Source organism: Arachis ipaensis, chromosome B2, assembly GCF_059453495.1.
Source record: "Arachis ipaensis isolate K30076 ecotype BB chromosome B2, ASM5945349v1, whole genome shotgun sequence".
NCBI classification, from domain to species: Eukaryota; Viridiplantae; Streptophyta; class Magnoliopsida; order Fabales; family Fabaceae; genus Arachis; species Arachis ipaensis.
In genome coordinates this window covers 113717164-113739813 of record NC_142437.1, presented here as the reverse complement: position 1 = coordinate 113739813, position 22650 = coordinate 113717164, and the positions used below count along the sequence as shown (strand labels likewise).

General features: G+C 34.9%; 2 protein-coding genes and 1 pseudogene across 9 annotated transcripts; all 3 read left to right on the top strand.

Moving 5' to 3' along the window:
* The first annotated feature begins 5108 nt into the window (after positions 1-5108).
* LOC107625870 (putative inactive receptor kinase At5g53320) lies at positions 5109-8654 on the top strand. The gene is made up of 3 exons (XM_016328604.3): positions 5109-5921; positions 7321-7777; positions 7930-8654. The coding sequence occupies exons 1-3, from the start codon at positions 5238-5240 to the stop codon at positions 8478-8480; spliced, it is 1692 nt and encodes a 563-aa protein (XP_016184090.1). The 5' UTR covers positions 5109-5237; the 3' UTR covers positions 8481-8654.
* A 2475-nt stretch (positions 8655-11129) lies between these two features.
* Positions 11130-21568, top strand: LOC107625868 (B3 domain-containing transcription repressor VAL2). 8 transcript variants are annotated; one of them, XM_088503852.1, is made up of 14 exons: positions 11130-11443; positions 11645-11785; positions 12480-12561; positions 12660-12761; positions 13129-13772; positions 13913-14009; positions 14640-14814; positions 14943-15019; positions 15091-15516; positions 16045-16094; positions 16258-16371; positions 16463-16530; positions 18096-18869; positions 21550-21568. In XM_088503852.1, exons 2-13 carry the CDS (start codon positions 11673-11675, stop codon positions 18866-18868), a joined length of 2721 nt encoding a protein of 906 aa, XP_088359978.1. In that variant the 5' UTR covers positions 11130-11443; positions 11645-11672; the 3' UTR covers position 18869; positions 21550-21568. The 8 variants fall into 8 exon arrangements, with proteins under 8 accessions (XP_088359978.1, XP_088359977.1, XP_088359976.1 ...); XM_088503851.1 differs by lacking the exon at positions 21550-21568 and adding an exon at positions 19592-20989; XM_088503850.1 differs by lacking the exon at positions 21550-21568 and adding an exon at positions 19188-19481.
* A 245-nt stretch (positions 21569-21813) lies between these two features.
* Positions 21814-22302, top strand: LOC148575277 (subtilisin-like protease SBT5.4 pseudogene; annotated as a pseudogene).
* Positions 22303-22650: the final 348 nt, after the last annotated feature.

The following is a 22650-nucleotide window of genomic DNA, read 5'->3' as shown; positions in this document are numbered from 1 at the left end:
TTAAAGATCCTACTGATGCTAAGGCATATGAGGATTATCGGAACCGGACACGTCTCATCCAATTTCTGATAGCACTTACTGATGACTATGAGCCGGTCAGGGCTTCTCTTCTTCATCAGAATCCCTTGCCTAGTCTTGAAGATGCTCTTCCTCGTCTTAAGTCTGAAGAAACGCGCTTGGAATTGCTTCGTTCTAAAAGTGAAACTGTCTTTGCTACCACCGACAGAAAGGGCAAACTCTGTTGACACTGTAACCGGCCTGGACATTCCTTCTCCGACTGTTCTTCTATTGAATGTCGTAAGTGCAACAAAAAGGCCACATTGGCTCCAATTGCCCAAAACTGTTCTGCCATTATTGTAAGCTCTCAGGTCACTTGATTGCTATCTGTCCTACTCGACCACCACGTTCAGATCAGAACAAGTATCAACCTTATCCCAACAACTCTCCGCACGTGCCTGCCTCTACTGCTGCTGCTGCTACTGAGTCCACCCCTTCCACATCTCTCAACACACCTTCTGTCTCTCCATCAGATATTGAATCCCTTCTTAAGCAACTTCTCTCTTTTTCTAGTAATACCTCTGCTACCCTTTCCACCCATCCATGTAATTCGAAATGGTATTTTGATTCTTGTTGTTTTAATCATATGTCTCCTTTGCGTCATCTTTTCTCGTCGTTGTCTCCCACTACAAATGCACCTTCTGTCAACACTGCTAATGGTTCCCTTTTGCATGCAACACATCACGGGATTATTTCACAGTCCAATATTCATATCTTTCTGATGCTTATTTTATTCCAAAATTGAATTTTAATCTTATCTCTGTCGGTCAGCTTGTTGAACTCGGTTTTGATGTCATTTTTTCTATTTCTGGTTGCCGTGTGCAGGATCGTCGGACGGGAAAGATCATCGGGACTGGTTGTAAGGTCGGACGCTTATTTGAGCTCGAGAACCTTTATGTTCCCTCTACAAATCTCTGTGCTGCTTTCTCTCCATCTACTCTTCACTTGTGGCACCGTCGTCTTGCCCATATCTCCTTAGGAAAATTGCGTCCTCTTATATCTACGGGTGTTTTAGCTCAAGTTCAAAATGAGTCTTTAGATTGCATTTCTTATCGCACTGCAAAACAACCTGCCTTACCCTTTAATAATAATTCCTCTATTTCATGCTCTCCTTTTGATCTTATTCATTCTGATGTTTGGGGCCCCGCTCCCACCGCTTCCACCGCTTATATGGGAGGGGCTCGATATTTTGTCGTCTTTATTGATGATTATTCATGTTTTACTTGGGTTTATTTGATGACTAATCGTTATGAGTTGCCTCAGATTTATATTAACTTTGCCACTATGGTTCGAACTCAGTTTTCAAAAGTCATTAAAATTTTCAGACGTGATAATGCTATGGAATATCATGACTCCAAAATTCTAAATTTTCTCGCTGAACAGGGTACTTTGTCTGAGTTTTCTTATCCTGGTACCTCTCAACAAAATGGTAGAGTTGAGCGTAAACACCGTCATATTCTTGACTCTGTCCGTGCGATGCTTATTTCCTCTTCCTGTCCTGAGCGTGCTTGGGGTGAAGCTGTTCTCACTGCTGTTCATACAATCAATAAACTCCCTTCTTCTGTTCTTGGTAACACTACTCCCTTTGAGCGTCTTTATCGTACTTCTCCCGATTATAGTTCTCTCCGTATTTTTGGTTGTGTCTGTTTTGTCCTTCTTCAGCCTCATGAACACAATAAGCTTGAACCTCGGGCTCGCATGTGCTGTTTTCTTGGATATGCTTCTGAACATAAGGGTTATCGTTGTTGGGATCCTATCTCTCGCCGTGTTCGTATATCTCGTCATGTTGTCTTCTGGGAGCATCACATGTTCTCTAGTTTTTCCTCTTTTGAGTCCATTCCTTCTACTCCGTCACCATTTTTTACTAACCCAAATGTTGATCTCTTTCCTAGTGATGATACTACAGGGTCTACCCCAAGTCCATTCCTCGAGGCCCCTACTCCTCCGCCTTCTCCTTCTTCATCTCCCGATGATTCCAGTCCGGACGGCGATCCCGCTCCTACCGTCATGCCTCCTCCTCCCACTCGTTCTTCTAGGGTAAGGAATCTACCTCCTCATCTCCTTTATTATCATTGCTTTTCTACTATTCTTCATCAACATGAACCTAAGTCATTCAGAGAGGCCTCCACAAATTCAAATTGGCAACAAGCAATGCAGGAAGAAATACAGGCACTTGAAAAAGTACACACTTGGGATTTGGTTGATCCTCCTTCTGATCAGGAAGTTGTGGGCAGTAGATGAGTATACAAGATTAAGACTCGCTCTGATGACTCTATTGACCATTACAAGGCACGCTTGGTTGCTCAAGACTGTACGCAAGAGTATGGTATTGATTATGAAGAGACTTTTGCTCCTGTCGCTCGCCTTACATCTGTTAGAGCTCTTCTTGCCATTGCTGTGGTTAAAAGATGGTCTCTCAGTCAGATGGATGTGAAGAATGCATTTCTTAATGGGGATTTGAAAAAGAAAGTCTATATGAAACCACCTCCGGGATATCCTTGTCCTTCCAGTAAGGTTTGTCTCCTTCGCAAGGCACTTTATGGACTTAAGCAAGCTCCTCTTGAATGGTTTGACAAGTTCAGCACTACCATATGCAGTCTTGGTTTTATTTCTAGTCCTCATGAGAATGCCATTTTCATTCGTAAAAGCGAACATGGAGTTGTTCTCCTACTTTTGTATGTTGATGACATGATCATTACTGGAGATGATGTTGATGGTATCTCTGATCTCAAGGCCTCACTTCACCGTACCTTTGAGATGAAAGATCTTGGTTCTCTCAGCTATTTTCTTGGCCTCGAGGTCATCTCCACAGATGATGGCATCTATCTCTCTCAGGCTAAGTATGCTTCAGATCTTCTTGCTCGTGCTGGGATTACAGATAGTCGCACTGAGTCTAATCCTCTTGAGCCTAATGTTCGATTTACCCCTATGGATGGTACTGTTTTGGATAATCCGACTCTCTATCGACAGTTAATTGGAGGTCTCGTCTACTTGACTGTCACCCAACCAGACATTGCCTATCCAGTTCTTGTCCTCAGCCAGTTCTTGTCAGCTCCTCGTACTACTCACTATGCGGCAGTTCTTCGCATTCTTCGGTACGTCAAAGGCACTCTATTTTATGGCTTTTATTTTTCTGCCCATTCCTCTTTGACCCTTCAGGCATACTCCGATGCTGATTGGGCTGGTGATCCCACTGATTGTCGTTCTACTACTGGTTACTGTTTGTTCCTTGGCGACGCTCTTATTTCTTGGCGTGCTAAGAAGCAAACGTTCACTGCTCGCTCAAGCACAGAAGCTGAGTACCGTGCCCTCGCTGACACCACCGCTGAGGTTATCTCGGTTCGTTGGCTTCTCGAAGATCTGGGTGCTCCTCAGTCGTCCCCTACTGATGTTTTTTGTGATAACTGCAGTGCTATTCAGATTGCCCATAATGATGTGTTTCATGAACGCACCAAACACATTGAGATTGATTGTCACTTTGTTCGGCAACGTATCCTTATTGATGTTGTTTGTCTCATTACTGTTGGAACACTGGATCAGACTGCTGATATCTTCACGAAAGCTCATCACCCGACTCGTTTTCGGATTTTGTTATCTAAACTCAAGTTGGTATCCTTAGCTCCCACTTGAGTTTGAGGGGGGATGTTAGAGAATTATTAATTAGAATCAATTCAAGTCAATTAGTATCGTCTATATTTATATAGCATATCTATACATTAATTGTAGAATTCTATATCTTTATTACTTTGATTCATTTAGCACCTATAAATACCCCGTGTATATTGTACTTTTCGACACACTGAATAATACACTCTTCAAATTACTCTGAGTCTCTTATTTCTAACATTATACATAAACAACTATGTTACTTATATACTAAATTTGTTACTGAAGTAAGTAATTAATATAAAATATATATTATATATTAAAAATAAATTAAATTATAAATATATTTATATATAAATATATTATGTTAATTAATATATTTTAATATATTAATTTTAATAATTATTTAATAATATATTATTTAATAATTAATTTTAATATATTAATAATATTTTTGATATACAAAATACATTCATGTAAATGTGAGAAAATCATTAAAATTTATTATTTTTAATCATTAATAAACTATCAACTCAATTTTAATATAATAAATTCTAATAATCAATTTGCTCCATATAAAAATTAATTTCTGACTTGCGCTGAACTTGTTTTTTTTTTTTTTATTTCTCAAGTAATTGCACATTTTTCTATGTGATTATAAAATTATGCTAAAAGAGAGTTAATTTATTATAATGGTCAAAGTTAGTCAGTGAGAGTTTATTTTGAACATTTTTAATTTATTTATGAGAATTGTTTATGAAAATATATTGTTTCAATATTTGTCTGAAATTTTAAAATTTGGTTTTTAAGAAAAAAAAATTATAGCGTTAAATATATAATAGTTCTAAAAATATAGTTGTTTAGAATGTATTTTAAAAATATTTAGAAGACAATAAAAATAAATCTAAATTAGCTCAAAATTATTTTATTATATATATATATTAATTATTTTTAAAATAAATACATAATAATAGATATAAAAATATATAATTTTTAATATTATATGTAATTATAAATATTAAATAAAATAAAATAACTTTATATCACACTCTCTTCCTAAGATTACTGATATACTTTTTAATTTAAAGCAAATGCTCATTAAAGCTGTCTAGTAGAGATCCATCTCCAACCATGATATTGAAATGTCAAAGGTAGTAGCTATAGCCTATAAGAAAAGAGAAATGTTGTCTGTATCAGAATTTATTTATTGTTTTTGTTATTATTTAATCATTAGATGAAGTTTAGATGTTAATATTTTTATTAAAATTTAATTAGTACTTAACTAATAAAAAAAAATGAATAATATCATATTATTTTATATCATTAAAAATATTAATAATAATTAATTAATGATTACAAATTACAAAATTTATTTTTTCTAACTTTCTTCTAATCATTAATTCAATTTTTTTAGAAATAGTTTAGTTACCATCGTATCACACATCACAACTAGGCATGGAAGAACGAAGACAATAAATGAGTAAACCGAGTAGTCATGTCTCAGACGCGTTGACCGAGTAAAGCGACTTAGCATAACTTCTGCACTTCGTTGATACCGAGAGGTAGAGCGAGTTATGGCGGCATCATTGGTAGGAGGAGCTGCCATAGGAGCTGTGTTTGGAGAACTCCTGAAAGCAGTTATAGATATGAAAGACAGAGCTGTTATGTTCAAACCAACCTTAGCATACCTCAGAACAACGTTAACGGCGATTGATCCGGTGATCAAGGAGATAGAACAACAAAACAACGAACTGGGTCGCGCGAACGCCGAGCTAGAGTTGTTGATCAAGGAAATGGAAGAAGGCACAAAGCTTGTTTACAAGTGTTCCAAAATCCACAAGCTGAATTTTCCAGCTAGGATTCGGTACCAAGAACAATTGGTAGCACTGGTGGAGTCTCTGGTGAGGTTCTTTATCATTGATATGCAGGCTCAGAACGCAAGAGATTTGAAAGAGACGTTGATGAAGGTTAGAAGAATACATAGTGCGGTTAATAAGATGCAATCGAATAGCAATGAAGAAACTACTGCTGGTGGTGGTTCAGTTTCTGAATCTGATTCTGCTAACGTACCTGTGGAGTTGAATCAGATAGATGTAAATGATGAGACTACTGTCACAATTCAGCAGCAAAATGATGAGAATGTAACGGAAATAACTAACTCTGTTTCGGAAATCACAGTCCAGTTGGAGACCCTTCGGAATGATTCTGTTGAGCAAGTCATGGAAGATGGCACTAGACTCTTACACATTGCTAGCCAAGTAAGTGTGTTTACTGTTTATTATTTACTTGGATGCCAAAGTTAAATTTGAAAATAATTGTGTATGCCAAAGCTAACTACTATAATTCTTGTAACCATGCCATTTTCTTTTAATTATTAGAGGACATTGTTGGATGAAACAAAGTATTATTTGTATATCACAAGGTGAGATTGATGATTTTAGATTTAATTGGGTTATCCTAGGTAATCAATGACTTTTTTGAACAACATGAACATCCACTAATAAAATAAAAATACACTACATCTCCAAATTACTCACCTAAATCTTAATATTAGAATAACCATCCACATACCTAGTAAAATGAACATCCGATATATTCATTGTTTAATATTTTCATTGTCTACCTATACTTTTTCGATTTAATATAGGACAAAAACAAATGATTAAATCTCTATAGTGGCTTCTAAAATTTATGTCTTTTATTATTTTAGTCTCTCAAATTTAAAATTCACTGTACGAATCTCCGAGATCTAGCTTTCGGCACTATATTGATCTTTGGACTCTTTCTGATATTGAATGAATGAATGGAATGCTGAGTTAGCTCTGACTTGTTACGCTAGACACACGACTAAATGATGTTGTTTTGTTTTGGAAAATGAAGAAAGATAAAATGATTTGTACATTATATAAAGTCTTCTTCATCTTCTTGTTTGTTGTCTTGTTTAAACACAAACAAAATAATACTGTTTAGTCCTATATGTAGCGTGAGAAGTCAAAGACAGATTAGCACTTCATTTGTTGCTAGAAAGAATTTAGGAGCCAATATAATATTCAAATCTGAATCTCGGAGATCAATATAATGAATTTTGAATTTGAAAAATTAAAATAGTAAAAACTGCAAATATGGAAGATCATTTTGAGATTTAGTCCAAAAGATATAAATTACTTATTTATTATGAAGTGTATATTTATGCACTTGATAGTAGGCACTGTCTCAAACTCTATCAAAAAGTGGAAAGAAGGATTGGGTGTGAGTGATGAAAACTACACTAAAACTCTTAAAGACAGTAGAGTGCAACACTATGTATAAAGAATTAGGTGTGAAAAATCATTGAACATCATGTAATTTTAAATAAATTTATACCAACAATCCAACTAGTAACTTATTTTTCGACCAACATCACTAAATCTTTTTTAAATTATTCTTTTACCTCTTCTCACATTTCTTCTTCCTCCTTCCAACACCACAATTTCACCCTTTACCATTGCTGTAAAAAAGTTGTACGCCTCTCTAGACATAGAAATATTTTATTAATTTGAAATAGTTCCACTAAGTTTTGACTAAACAATGTTGGTTTTCTATTTCATTATGAATACTTTTTTCAGAACATTACTTAACTTTCTTCATCATTCATGTTTTGTTTCCTTATGTATATAGACTAAAGAAGAGGCAAATAATAGTCAAGAAGAAAAGCAGTTGACGGTTGTCAAATCCTATGATCAATCATATACAGATCAGAAGAGATTCATGGGTATATGTCTGCCTACAACACCAATTCGACGTAAGAAAAGTGGTGGAAAATTCACTTTTGTTGAAGGGTGTCCTTACAAATTTGATATTGAGGATTTGTTGAGAGGTTCTGCTGAAGTTCTTGGACATACAAGTTATGCAACTACCTACACCACAGAGATGAAGAATGGCGTAACACTAGTTATAAAGAGATTAAAAGATGTGGTGGTAGACAAGCAAGAATTTGAACAGAAGATAAAGATTGTGCAAAGAATTTCTCAGCACCCAAATGTTCTGTCTCCTCTTGCCTGCTATTGTTCCAATGATGAAAATCTACTGATTTATGAGTACATGCCAACAGGCAGCTTTTCGAAGCTATTGCATGGTAAATCTGATACTTGTTATTATCATTTTGAATATTCGTTTGAAGGAAAATATTGAGAATTTCTGAAATAATAAAGTGAACCGACCTATATAAATCGACTTGAACTTTTTGGTTATTTTTCTTATTGGACCTACTATGAAACTTGATGACAGAAACATCCGAAGATAGAGATGTCCCATTAGATTGGAATTCAAGAATGAAGATTTCACTTGGAGTTGCCAAGGGTCTTGCTCACATCCACTCTCTCGAAGGAGGAACTTATGTCCATGGCAATGTAAGATCATCAAATGTGCTTGTCACAAATGATCATCAAGGTTGCATATCAGATCTCTCAATGGCGTATTCACTAAGTAACTCCTTCGACCAATTTAGAAAAACAGGTTACCAACAAAACGAAGGCTGGTGGTTGGAAGCAATGAAGGAAGAACTGACCCCCCAAAAATGTGATGTGTATAGCTTTGGTGTACTTCTTTTTGAGATGCTAACAGGAAGAGTGCCATCAGAGTATAATGATCTACCAACACATGTTAAGGATCTTGCTATTGACGGCTTTCCTGTGTATGATAGTGCAATTAGTCAAATTTATAAAAAGTATGCCAGGAAGATGAGGGAACTGGCAGAGAAATGTACGTTTCAACGGAAAGAAATACCATCCATGGCTAGTGTTGTTAGGGAAATGGAAGAAATAAGAGCACTTTATTAAATCCAATAAAGGTAAGTTGTTTGGCACAATAATCTTTGGAATAGTCATGTTTCGGTTCATGCAATTAGAGTCTTCTGACAATCTCTAATTGCAATATATCTGTTATATAATGTTTTATATGTCAATCAATATCACATAAACTTATTTTGTTGTGTTAATTGCTTGGTCCAAAACGTACATACACGAGGGATAGTTAAGTTGTTTATTTTTAAGGGCAAAAAACCCACAAGAAGTGTCCAACAATAAGAAGAAAATCTCAAACTGAGAGCCTATGCTCCAACTTGGCACCGGTACCCTCTTATTACATAACGGATGAGTAATTAAAAGGCCAATTTTACTATTCTTATGAGTTGGTACTAAATTTTATCTCACTTGCTTTTGTAGTAAGTTTTATTTTTTTTAAAATTATTTATTTTTATATTTTTAAATTAAATATTAATTTTTATTTTATTTTTTATAAATAAACACCACTTTTTAGTCATCATAGCATTCATCTAATTAAAATCACTACAAAGTACTAATCCTAACTAACATACTCATAATATTACATGTTTGTAGATAATTTATAAATGTCACACATCATTATTTATATATTAGATTTTGGAATTGAATTAGACTTATTTAATTTTAATTCTAATATAGTATTAGAATTATCTAATCTAATGTTGTTAGAACAAATATTTATACTTCAAATAAATTTTTCTGATTTAATATTATTAAGCTATTCACCTACAAATTTTCACACTCCAAAATGTATTTCTCATTGAGAAAGTATAGAGAGTCAATGACCTAAGCGTACAATAGGTACAATGGAGGTTTAGGAAGTATTAGAGATATGATCATTAGTGTTACATTGTCTTGTCAGGTTACGTTTTTTGGATGAGTGGGTTCATGATATGGTACTAGAGTTCTAGATTTGAAAGGTCAAAAGTTCAATTCTTGGTGAACCCCAAAATCAGCTTACGCTTAAGTCATTGGCTCCCTAACAGTACTCTTTCTCATTTTATAAACTAATTTTTGAAATTAAATTTAGTTTAACCCATTCAATTTTAATTCTATTTCTAATTTCAATTCTAATGCGTATAAAATCTCAAAACTCAAATGATGGAATCCTATTTTTCCAACAGAATTTTGTCTATATTGTCATCCAAAAATTAAAAAAAAAAAAAAAAAAGCATAACAAGAAAAGCTTGCAAGCTTTCTTTTGCTAACTAATTTGTGCTTGTATTCCCTCTTCTTTTGTAAGTAATGCTATATTTTCAAGTTTTTTCATAAACTAAATTCAATCAAATTAAATAATAAAATTTAAAATAATATTAGTTATAACTAATTTCTTTTATGTTAAATCAATTTAATTAAATTTAGTTAACAAAAAAATTTAGATGTAACACTATTTATTTTTACTATCCAAAAATCGACTGATGCTTCAGCATGATCCTCCTATTCAATTCTTTTGCTAAGAATATGGATCTAGCCCTGAATATTTATTTTAGGTTCCAAACACTTGTTTAACCATACTAGTAAATTAATCATTAGCTTAACTCAAATTAGTTTTTAGCTGAATCTATTTATAGACAACTGGTTTACTTTTGGGCATTTATATACAAATACAATTGTAAATTGTTGTTACAGAAAATTGAGGACGAACATTTCAATGTCAAAAACTGAAACAACAACTTTAAGCTCCAAAAACAAAAACAGGAAAAAGGAAAAACTGTTACCAGCCCAATCCAACAATGATATATCAATGAAGTAGCTTAGGCCTTCAAGACCAAAAACACTATGAAAAAAGGAGAGAGAAAACAGAAAATGGGAGTAATGTGCTGACTGCTGTATGACATAGTCATTCCACTGAAGCTTTAAAGTCAAGACATCATCATGAAGGTTGCAACTTGCAAGCAACTTGCGGATTCTATGCCTATTACATTCGTGCCGTAAAGTTAAGCAACATCCATCCATAACAATTAACAAAACCAGAGAGAGACAGAGAGAGGGAAGAGAGTCGCCTCTCACCAGCCACCACCACATGTCGCCGGAAAATACCACAACGGCCCCACCTACCAGTTTTTTATTAATATTTTTTATATTTAAATTAATATTAACTAATTCTTTTCTTGCTAAAATATTGGCAATTAGCCAATTAGTATTTTCTTATTATTTTATTTTATTTTATTTTTAACTTGTTTGTAAATTTTTAATTTTCTTATAGTGGGCTGATGCACGCTTTTTGCCTTTTTGGGCCTGTCTAAAGATATTATAAACCTTTGTGTTTCTAAGTGTTCATTATATTTTGATTCTGATTTAATATATATGATTTTTAATTCTTTTATTTTTTATCTTCACTTTCCAGTTTCCACTCATGATTTGTGCACTAGGATAGTAACAATTGCTTATAATATCAATAATTTTTCTTTCCATACACTCATATACTTTAATAAGATTTTTATCAAAACATGGTCAATGATAGATATTAGAATTAATAAGTGCTAAACCAAACAACTGAATTAGAAACGGTACAAACACATGCAATTTGAATCAATATTATTGTTTTCTATTCTATTTAACAACCAACAGCCATCACGATAAAGCTAACAAATTAATATGAGAATTGAATATTAAAAAAAAAAAATGAAGCCATAAAAACAGATAGTCGTGCATGCACTTTTGAGTGCCTCTCTATTTTTCCTTCCCCTTTCTTATTCTGCATGCACACGCCTTCTCTCTCTCTCTCTCTGTCTCTCTCTCTCTAACATCTCTTTCTCTCTCCCCTGGCGGCCGTCGATTCAACTCTCCGATTCGATTATCCTTCTCCGGTGAGATTCCTACTTCTCTCCTACTACACCTAACTTCCTCATCACCTAATCGAATGCCAATCAAAAGCAATAGTACCAACTGCTTCTCCCTCTCATCTTCGTAGAACTCGCCGAAGCACGAAACTTCGACTTAGCTTCGGCGAGCTTCTGGTAACAGATTCTTCCAACTCGAGCTCCATTTCTTGTGTTTAATTTCGGTATTAGCGTTTCTCCGTTACTATATTTTGCGTTGTATTTTATTTTCTTGAGCTAGTCAAATTTAATTTTGTGAGGTCTTTGTCTGAAATAGAAGCAATTGTTAGGGTTTCTCTTTTTGATTAATTGAACTTTGTATGTGTTATTCTGGTGTAGTTTGTTGCAGTGAAGTCGTGAAGTATTAATGGAGTCAAGGAGCTGCATGAACGTGGTATGCGCCACCTTGACGTCGATTCAATGGCGCAAAGGTTGGGCCTTGCGATCCGGCGAATTTGCCGATCTCTGTGATAAGTGCGGGTAATGTGTGATTTCACTTTCTAGATTTCAAATTAGCACGCTCGATGAGTTTATAAATATCAGAAAATCAGAGATATTGTATAGAAGAAGTAACTAACAGTGGTGTTTAGGTGTAACTACAAGTATGTGATTTTTGCCTTTACTATTCTCAATTGTTGTTTATTTTCCATGTGGATTGCTACTTCATTTTGAAAATATTCATTTCAGTCGTTTTTTTTTTTTTTGGTTGAACAATTTCAGTCTCTTTTAATCAAAGTTTTGACCTTTGGCTACCTATTTTAGTTACTTATTTATTTATTTATTGTGGATTTTCTAAAGTTGGTGTGCTGCTGGTTTGGACCACTATATGAAACTCCCCATGGCATATATCCATTAATTTTTACTATATATTCAAGAATGTAAATTGAAATTTTAAAGCTTCCATTGATGTGTTCAAAAAAGTCGGAAAGCAATTACTGGGTGAAGATAATATGACAAGTTGCTTTTATAATTTTAATTATTGCTCTTGTTTTGCTGCCACATAAGTAGCTAACAGTGTGATCTAGGTATCGTGTGCTTTGGATTACATGATGACTTCAATCAATACTGCATTTAACCTTATTTACTTGATGCAATTTCAGCCATTACTGCATGACAACTGTCTATTCAGATTCCTAAATCTTCTTCGTCTTTATTTTTTTGTTCTCTACTGTAGTTCTGCATATGAGCAATCAACATTTTGTGAAAAATTCCACTCAAATGATTCTGGTTGGAGAGAGTGTGTTTCATGTGGCAAGGTAGAGTAAAACTCACCTGTGTAACTTATCCCCAGTCCTTTCTACTCTTGCACGTGCTACTCTATGGTTAATGATCCTGTATATTTTCTTATCTGTAGCGTCTACATTGTGGATGCATTGCCTCTAGGTCTCAGCTTGAGTTGCTAGATTCCGGTGGTGTAAGCTGTATAAATTGCACAAGAAATTCAGGACATCAACTTGTAAGAAAAATTAACATTTAACTTATCAAAGCTATACTTTATCTTTTTCATTGCGAATACCAAACAGATAATTCACCCCTATTTCTTCCTGAAACCATCAGATAGATTAGCATTTATCATGCTAGCTTGCAGGTCTTAATTCTTAGATTAAATTTCCTGTTTGTCATAATATTGGTAAGTTTACTATTGATCAAAATTTAGGATATGAATTGAATGCACTATGATCTATGAAATAATAGCAAATTGTGTGATGTGAGCTTCGAAATTCAAGGTTGGTCTGTCATTTATACTTTTTTACTTATTGCATAAATGGTTATTTTGTTTTGATGCCTCAAGTCTGCATTTACATTACAATATTACTTGACAGGTTGCGGGTACTGAAAAGCCTACTGGCTCTGGGGCATCAAAGATAAAGAACGTCAGTGAACAACTGTGTCCATCTCTGGCTAACCAATTAAATGTCAGGGGTATGCAAGTAGGACATTCCACAGATAGTGATGGGCTGAGATGGTGGCTTAAACCTCATAATCCTGATGCAAATGTCCCTTTTCCAGAGATAAAAACAGAGGAAGGTTTGCCTTCTACTGCAGAACTTGGAAGCCAATTGATATCACAATTTCGCTGCAAATCTAATGGTTCATCTAGGGTTGCCAAATCAGACAACTGCCAGGCAGATATGGAGATGCAAGATATATATGAATCATTGGCACATGCAAATTTGAGTATGACTCTTGCTTCTCCTTCAGGAAATCCAAATCCCTTTCATAGTGCCATTGCTGATGAAAGGGAACAAAGTAAAACCTCGCCTCCACTTTTACTTGGGTCTAGGTCTCGCCACCTTTTACCAAAGCCTCCTAGGTCAAGCCTTGGTTCAAGCTTAGAAACAAATGCAGCTATGGTGTCCCAAATCCGTGTAGCAAGGCCTCCTGCCGAGGGACGTGGAAGAAATCAGCTACTTCCCCGTTACTGGCCTAGGATTACAGATCAAGAGTTGCAACAAATATCAGGAGAGTATCCAGTTTTGCAATTCAGTTTATGAATTGTTAGTTATTGTCTAGATACTTTATACATTGTGATAAGCATGTTATCTTGATTATTGCTCTTGACCTCATAAAAACATTTCCTTAACCATGATTCATGATATGTTTAAGTTCAAATTCCACCATTGTGCCACTCTTTGAGAAGATGCTTAGTGCAAGTGATGCTGGTCGAATTGGTCGCTTAGTTTTACCAAAAGCATGTGCTGAAGTAAGTTTTCTGAACACAGACGCTGAATTAACATATTGTTTGTCATTTTTATTAACCAATGATTTTCTTTTTTTGGATTAAAAAAAATTCATTAAGATGAGAAGGATAATACAAATTCGGGCATCCCCTGTACAAAGCAAAAACAAAAAACAAAAGAATTATCTATAAAGCATAGCTTCCCAATCTCTCAACATGTCTCAGAAGGAAAGTAGCTTATAAAGATCATGAGTTTTACACCAACTAGATGCTAGGCTAATTCTATCCCATAAAACATTCTTCTAAGAAAATCTGTAATTGAAGGTGTGTGCATTATTCTCCAACCAAATAGTGGTGAAAATTACACATTGCCAAAGATATTACCTCTTTTCTACTACCAAACCCAACAAACCTACATCAAAAATGCTAAACTAGTTGTTCCATAAGAAAACAGCTATTGGAAAATGCAAAAACAGATGTGGATTTGACTCTAAATTTGCCCCACATATAACACACACGTCATGAGAGATGGTCTTATGTGACCTTCGAACCTAAGAGAAGTCATTGGTATCAACTAATGATTGTCCCGGTCTTTTTTTCTTCATGAGTCTAGTGTTTTGTTAGAACTGAAACAGTAGTGCGTTGTGCATGCAGGCATATTTCCCTCCTATCTCTCAACCAGAGGGCCTTCCTCTACGAATCCAAGATGTGAAAGGAAAAGAATGGGTGTTCCAGTTTAGATTTTGGCCAAATAATAACAGCAGGATGTATGTTCTAGAAGGTGTAACTCCTTGTATTCAGTCTATGCAACTGCAAGCTGGAGATACTGGTATATTTACTGAGAATTACTTAATTTGTGAAGTTGCTAGTTTTAGGAATAGATGCACTACATATAGTTGTTTTTTGCTTTTGATTTTATAATTATATGTTTAATTCTTTTTCAAAAAAATGCTGCAGTAACTTTTAGCCGGATGGACCCTGAAGGGAAACTTATTATGGGGTTTAGGAAGGCAACAAATTCTGCTGCAGTACAGGTAACAGCCGCTTTTAGCTCATATAGCAAACTCAAACTTTTAGAATTGATACATAGTCTCCTATTAAGCAGGAATCTCATCCATCTAATATGCCCAATGGCTCTCATTCAAGTGAAACTTCCTATTCTGGTGTTTATGAGAATCTACCTATATTAAGTGGTTATTCTGGCCTTCTCCAGTCACAAAAGGGAAGTTCAGAATCCCCGCTAAATACGCTGTCTAAAAAATGGAATTCAGCTGGTGGTGACATGAATTGGCATAATATTGAAATTCCTGAAAAAAGGACAAGGGAGGGATCATTTTTGCCGCCTGTGCTGGTTCCAGAGAAGAAAAAAACCAGGAATATTGGATCAAAAAGTAAGAGGTTGCTTATTGATAGCCAGGATGCGCTGGAGTTGAAGCTTACATGGGAAGAGGCACAGGATTTGCTTCGTCCTCCTCCAACTGCTAAACCAAGCATTGTCATGATTGAGGATCATGTATTTGAAGAATATGAAGTAAGTAAACCATTTATAAGAAGCTGGAACTTTGCAATGCCATGTTATTGCATGTAAATCTAAAGTACATCAAATTGGTTTCTTATTAATAATAGAAAAACTTTGAAGTAAAGCCTCCACTCAGAGAGGTTACATAAATCTGATTAATTTTTTATAAGGTAAGGTATGTTTTTTGTCCTTAATGTTTGCAATTTTTTTTTAAAATATCCCTAACGTTTAATTTGATTCAATTTTGTCCCTAATGTTTTCAATTTGTGTCAAAATTATCCTTGGATGTTAATTTCATCTCAAATGTTATGGACAAAATTGAAAACGCCTAAAGATAATTTTGACACAAATAAAAAATATTTGGGACAAAATTGAATAAATTGAAAACATTAGGAGCAAAATTGAATCAAATTAAACATTAGAGATATTTTAAAAAAAAAAAACCGCAAATGTTGCGAACAAAAAATATACTTTACCTTTTTTCATATTAATGCCTGTTTAAGATATTCCACAGCAAATAACTTACTTTAATTCATACAGGAACCTCCTGTCTTTGGAAAGAAGAGTATATTCGTAGCCCGCTCTGCTGGGTAAGATGGATGTGTGTTAGTATCTTTTGTTTATTGCATGTCAGGTTTTTCCTTTCATGCTATTTCTCATATTTTTCTCTTAAATTTTGTTTTTTGTCTTTATAACACAGAAGCTTATATATATCAGTTGATCATCTTAATTTTGAATTTGATTGGAACTCAGGATAAATGAGCAGTGGACACAGTGTGATAATTGCTCAAAATGGAGGAAGTTACCAGTTGATGTACTTGTTCCCCCTAAGTGGACATGTGCTGATAACTTGTGGGATCAGAGCAGGTGAGAAGTATGACTTTATAGTGCAGTGCACTTGTTAACAAAGCATGTTCTTTGTAAGACAATTATTTCAGTTTCTCGATGATTTTGCTAGGCGTGCATGTTCTGCTCCAGACGAATTGAGCCCAAGGGAGATGGATAATCTCTTGCGACTGATCAAGGGTATATCGCCACCTCTTGAATTCCTTTAAACCCCCATTTTTGTCTAATCAATGCTTATTAAGAGATACTGGTAAAGTTTAATTCATCTACAAAAGTATATCTCCCTTGTAAGACAATTATTGATGAAGCTGTGTTCCCCTCTCCCCAACTAACCTGTCTGCATTCAAGGGCATGCTACATAGTCTCTGTTTCGATGAACAAATTTGATAATTGATATACAGTTCTGAACAATATTAAGAAATAGATTCTCTTAGGATAAGTTTCGATGAATTTGGAAATATAGTGTTCCTTAACATAACAGAAATTGAATCAGTAATGAATTCCATAAGCTGTCGTTATTAAAAGGAGGCAGTTGTTGATGAGTATCTCCATTTGTTCTTATTTCTAACATTTTCTTTATCTTTATTCATTTTTTTATCTATCAATAGATAATGGGAAATCATGGTTGAAATGCTAGTCTTCTGTTATATTTTTCTACTTTTTTAGACCAGGAATTATACTCTAAATTGGTTTAGCTGATTAATTGGGTGCCTACTCTCATAATTGTGTAGAGAATACAGAGGGAGTAAGAATGAATGTTCAGTTATGTGGGTCCTATCCCTTTTTTTAAATAAAATATAATTCCACTACTAAATATGCCAACACTATGTATTCTATGTATATATTTACTCTCAGTATTGCCCATTAATTGGACCCACAAGGAAATTTCAGTTTAACATATAAGTGTGTCCATACTCATAATTATTGAGGACGAGGATATTTGTATGTGTTTGCAAATCTTGTTATTAGTCAACTATTATGTCAGTATTAACCATTTGTTGCGATTAGTCATGGCATGGGAATGTAAAATTATTGACTATAAGATCTCGTAGGAATTAAGAGCCCTACAATTGGCGTGGCTATTAAAAATAAACTAGCATACCCAATTATAAAGAATTTTATGTACCATCTTCCAGTATGACAGTTGCTATACCAATCATAATTCTTAAGCACACTTAGGTATCTTAAATAGATTAGTTTCTTTAGTGAAGAGTAGAATTGGATGAAAAATAAAGATTATCACTAAATTTATAGAGAATATGGCATTGCAGATGATTTTATATTATTTCCTCTATCATAAAAAGGATAATGACAATATTCACTCTTCATTAAAAAGTGTTCTACACCATAGCATAACCCTTTTAAATGATGGCTTTAAAGTGATACTATGGTACTTCTATGTTACTCTTTTATAAGACCGAACTCAAGCCAGTCGCCATTAAATATCTAACTGATCTTTACCCACCGATTGCTAGAACTGACTTTTTCTGTCATTTTAGGATAGCCAAAAATGCACTAGACAGTAGACAATATTGATTTGTTGTAGGAGTTGCTACTATAGAGTCAGTGCTGGTCTTTAACCATTTCTGTCTTGCTCATTTAGTTCTTTGTCTATGCATCTTATTCAAAATACATGCTTGCTGAAAAAACTGAATTATGTTGCATGTATCTGGTTGTGTATATGGTTTCAACTATTTTTTTTTATTATAGTATCTAAGACACTGCAATTTGTAATTTTGGGATAGAATTCAAGAAACAGCGAATGACTGCCAGCCAAAGACCAACCTTAGAACATGAATCTTCCGGATTGGATGCTTTGGCAAATGCTGCAATACTTGGAGATGATGCAGGTGACCCTAGCAGAGCACCAGTTGCTGCCACTACGAAGCACCCTCGGCATAGACCTGGTTGCTCCTGTATTGTATGTATCCAACCACCGAGTGGGAAGGGCAAGCACAAACCTACATGCACCTGTAACGTGTGCATGACAGTAAAACGTAGGTTTAAAACCCTTATGATGCGAAAGAAGAAGCGGCAATCTGAGCGTGAAGCAGAGATTGCTCAGAGAAATCAGCAGTCATGGGTGACCAAGGATGAATCTGAAGTAGAAAGCACCTCTCAGCATTTAACTCGAGGTGATGGTTCGGAGAATGAAGCAAGGGTGCCAAACGAGTTAGATTCAAGGAGTCAAGACCATGCGGATGATGCAGCCAAGGGACACTTAGATTTGAACTGCCAACCTGATCGAGAAGATGCTCAAGCTGGGACAAACAGCATGAGCATGATGAGTCTTCTTGAAGAAGCAAATCTGCCATTGGAGACCTACCTGAAGAAAAATGGTCTTACTAGCTTGATGTCAGAACAGGAAACAAATTCAGCCTCAAATATGCAGGCACAGACGACCAATGACAGTGAGGGAAAACAAAATGAGGATTGTTGTACTCCTTCTGCTGTTCAGGAGCAGGAAAGCAGTCCCGAAGAGAGCAGTGAGCAAGACAAAGGCCAAAACAATTCATGAGGTTTTTGCTACCTTCATTTTCTTTTTCTTTTCTAACTCCAAAGTCTTTTACAAGAAACTCTATTGTGTTTATAAAATTATAGGTTCATCGAGATGTCTATATTGCCTTTGTTTTCTCTTCTCTCTGTCTTTTGAAAGAGTGTTTTTTCCTCACAAACTGAATAATTTATATATGCTATATAGTTTGTATTTTATTTTTTGTTTGTAAAAACTAGTAATGAGCCGAGGAGTTGAAGGAATGCATCTCCTTATTAAGTTATAATACAAACTTTTTGTTTTCTGTTATAAACATGAGGGTATTTTTTTTTTTTTTTTACAGAAGAAGCGATTCATTCAGGAAAAAGTCATTCGGAACTTATAGATGATAAGAAAATATAAGATCTAAGTCTAAGAAAGTAGAATAGATAAGCATGAGGGTAGTTAAAGTTTCTAAATGAATGTTGGATGAGTCACTAAATATTTTTTTTTTTTTGTCTTTTCGAAGTTTTGTTATGTATATTCTCACTAAAAATGAATTGAAGTATTGGAAAAGCTTGAAACATCTTAGGTTGTAGTATTTATACTTACCTTCACAAATTTAATAATCCTATTCATACAAAAAGTCTCTCTTGAAGTGCTTGTTGCTTTACACTATTCAGCTATCAGTTAATGTATCTTTTTTAACAGAAGCATCTCATTATCATATAAATAACTGCTGGTTATTGCACATCTCTTGTTTTATAGTACCATAATTCCTATCCTATGCCTGGCAAGTAGTGCTACATTGCTACAACAAGAAAATGTTACAACCAAGCACAGATACACACACAACAAGAACACTAGTTATATGAAGCTTCAAAGGAAGAAGTTTTAGACAATGAGTCATGTGACCTCGTATTTAGAGACATTGCTACTTAGCACCCTTCTTCTTCTTCTACTACTACTCCACATATCTTCAACCTTACTGCACGGTGCACCAAATAAACCAAACAAAAATACACGAGAGACCAAATAAACTTTTATTATGTATATATAAACCTATCCATATTACTTGAATTTTCTAGACCTATTACTGTTTGTTAGCAATTTTCTTAGGTGTTAAAAAAAATGTGTGAGAACCTGCTGCAATCAATATTGGGACTGATCTAGTAAAGAATGTGATAGGAAGCAGTTAAGCCTAGAACTACCAACTGTGGAGAGAATTTTCCCTCTCCTGAATTAACAAACTGAACAGAATTTTCTAACTAATTAACCCCTAATATTTATAGGCAGCAGTTAAGCCTAGCACTCCTGCTCCTAACATGCTAACTAGCTTTAAAAAAGCTGACCAGCAAAAATTATGAATTAAGTAGTGAAAGCAGTGAAAATTCAGAATGTTGACACCATATTTCTTTGGAACGGCAGCAGCATTGACAATGGTAAAGATAGAGTAAGGGACTCCGCAAATGGAGCTCTTAATGCAGTAGCGTACAGCTTGGCGGTCTGGGGTGTCCGATGCTGTATGTTGCAGCACTCGAGGCACTGTCTCCCCGCCATTTGTAATTTCGCCAAATGGCATAGTCACTTTTGCCTCTGAGTGCTGACCGCATAGTACCATTCTCACCACAACACTGCTATCAAGCATGGTTGATATTCTAGTGGAATATCTAAGGTTATGGTACCTGAAAACGAGTAATACAGCTTTCTATATGGTTTTGGCATTCCATTGTGATCATATTTATAATGGAAGAAAGAGTACTCTGGACCAATTGGTATGGAAGACCAACAGTTGCTAGAAAGGTGGTATGATTAATTTTGAAGTATTTTTATAGAAATAATTTGATATACGGCAAAATGATAAAATAAGAATGGTAAGTGCAAGAATTTTGTTTTATGTATTAGTTTAATAATTTATAAATGGCGCATTGAAAAAATTTGTTGGGCAGGCACCTGGATAGACCTAAGTATCAAGGACGGGAAAGGGGGCACTTGCCCCACTTGAATTTTGAGGGGAAAAAAACACAATTTTAATTAATATTAGTTCTACTCACTTGAAATTTTAAAAACCAATATAAAGTGCTTTTATACAAAATCTTAAATTTTATAATAAGTTTCATTAGGAATCCAAAACCTTAGAGAAAAAAAGGAAAAAGGAAAAAAAAATACTTTATTTATCATGAAATAGTAATAGTTCATTATGATGGTAGTTTTTCGTATTTTAAACTTAAATATTTGGTTTAGTAAAATTTTTAGCTTTTAAAAGCTGTAGCACAATTGAACTATAAGCACTGCAATTGAATTTGGTAAAATATCTTTTAAAAATAAAAAAAAAATCATAATAGACATATTTATAATGAAAAATAATTATTTTTTTAAACTTTAGAATTTCATATAATATAAATATTAAAAAATTATTCCATAAGCTCATATAAAAATTAAAAGATTAAAAAAAAGAGAATCATGAATAAGTATGTCTAAGCACTTGTTATGGGTTATTAAACAATGGACTTCATAAAACATTATTATCATTTATTAAGACTAATAAACATGAAATATTACTCTATTCTAGTAGGCTAATAACAGTAAAGGAACCAAATATATTATGATGGGAGCAATAGAATAAATTAATTAACATCACTTGTAAAATGTGAACGCTTTCAATATTATTATTGATTCAATATTATCCAAATATATTACTCCATTGGTGCTTTCCATGCTTTCAGCAAGGGAATCACTGTCGTATGCTCTACTGGCAACTCACAATTGATTCAGAGAAGGCTAAGTGAAAAATATTGGTTTGTAATAGAGGTGTGAGAGTGGAGAAGAGTCTTGTGGCTATGGAGGTTGGCGCAGCTGGAATGATTCTTTACAAGGAAAAGGCCAGTGTTAATGAGCTCGTCGCCGATCCTCAATTCCTTCCAGCATCATAGCTCACTTATGAAGATGGCCTGCAAGTCTTTGCATACCTCAATTCTTCCAAGAATCCGATGGGATATATTACTCCACCAGAAACTGTTGCATGTGAAGCCTGCTCCATTCATGGCATCATTCTCCTCCAGAAGGTCCAACACAGACATCTGAGATCCTTTAAGCCTGACGTCACCACCCCGGAGTCAACATCATTGCTGCCTGCTCGGAAGCAGTTACCCCCAACAGAAATACCCTTTGATAAGCGCAGGGTTGCATTTATCACAATGTCCAGAACATCTATGTCTTGCCCTCATGTTGCCGGAATCGCCGGCCTTCTCAAGACACTCCGCCCTGAATGGAGACCATCAGCTATCAAGTCCGCCATCATGACATCCGCTAGGACAAGGAACAAGGGTGATGAGCCAATGTTTGATGGGGATTTTAAAACAGTAACACCGTATGCATATGGTTTTAGTCACGTGAGACCAAATCGCGCCATGGACCCTGGCTTGGTCTATGATACAACTATAGATGATTACCTCAACTTCTTATGTGCCATTGGCTAAGAGCCAGATCATGGCGTTCTCCGAGGCTCGTCATCATGATTGCCCTGATGGGATGGGCGCCTTGGATTTCACCTACCCTTCAATAACGGTTCCGCATCTGTGGTTAGTGTGACACGCAGGGTGACTTGGAGAAGAGAAGAGCTTTAAGGTCACAATGGAGGTTACTAACTCAGGTCGCTCTACTCGGTCTCCAATCACCATTGGTAAAATCAAGGGTTAATTAGATAGTTAGATTGGAAAAGTATAGATAGACAATACTAAACAATATGAACAATGAATATGTAGGATGTTTAATTCAATAGGTATGTAGATGATTATGTTTATTATTTTTAATTAGATGGTTATTTC

Coding starts and splice junctions, on each gene's coding strand:
- LOC107625870 (XM_016328604.3), top strand. CDS start 5,238: ATGGCGGCATCATTGGTAGGAGGAGCTGCCATAGGAGCTGTGTTTGGA. Junction 5,922..7,320: donor TCTTACACATTGCTAGCCAA/GTAAGTGTGTTT, acceptor TTATGTATATAG/ACTAAAGAAGAGGCAAATAA. Junction 7,778..7,929: donor CTTTTCGAAGCTATTGCATG/GTAAATCTGATA, acceptor ACTTGATGACAG/AAACATCCGAAGATAGAGAT.
- LOC107625868 (XM_088503852.1), top strand. CDS start 11,673: ATGGAGTCAAGGAGCTGCATGAACGTGGTATGCGCCACCTTGACGTCG. Junction 16,372..16,462: donor AACTTGTGGGATCAGAGCAG/GTGAGAAGTATG, acceptor TGATTTTGCTAG/GCGTGCATGTTCTGCTCCAG. Junction 16,531..18,095: donor TCTCTTGCGACTGATCAAGG/GTATATCGCCAC, acceptor ATTTTGGGATAG/AATTCAAGAAACAGCGAATG.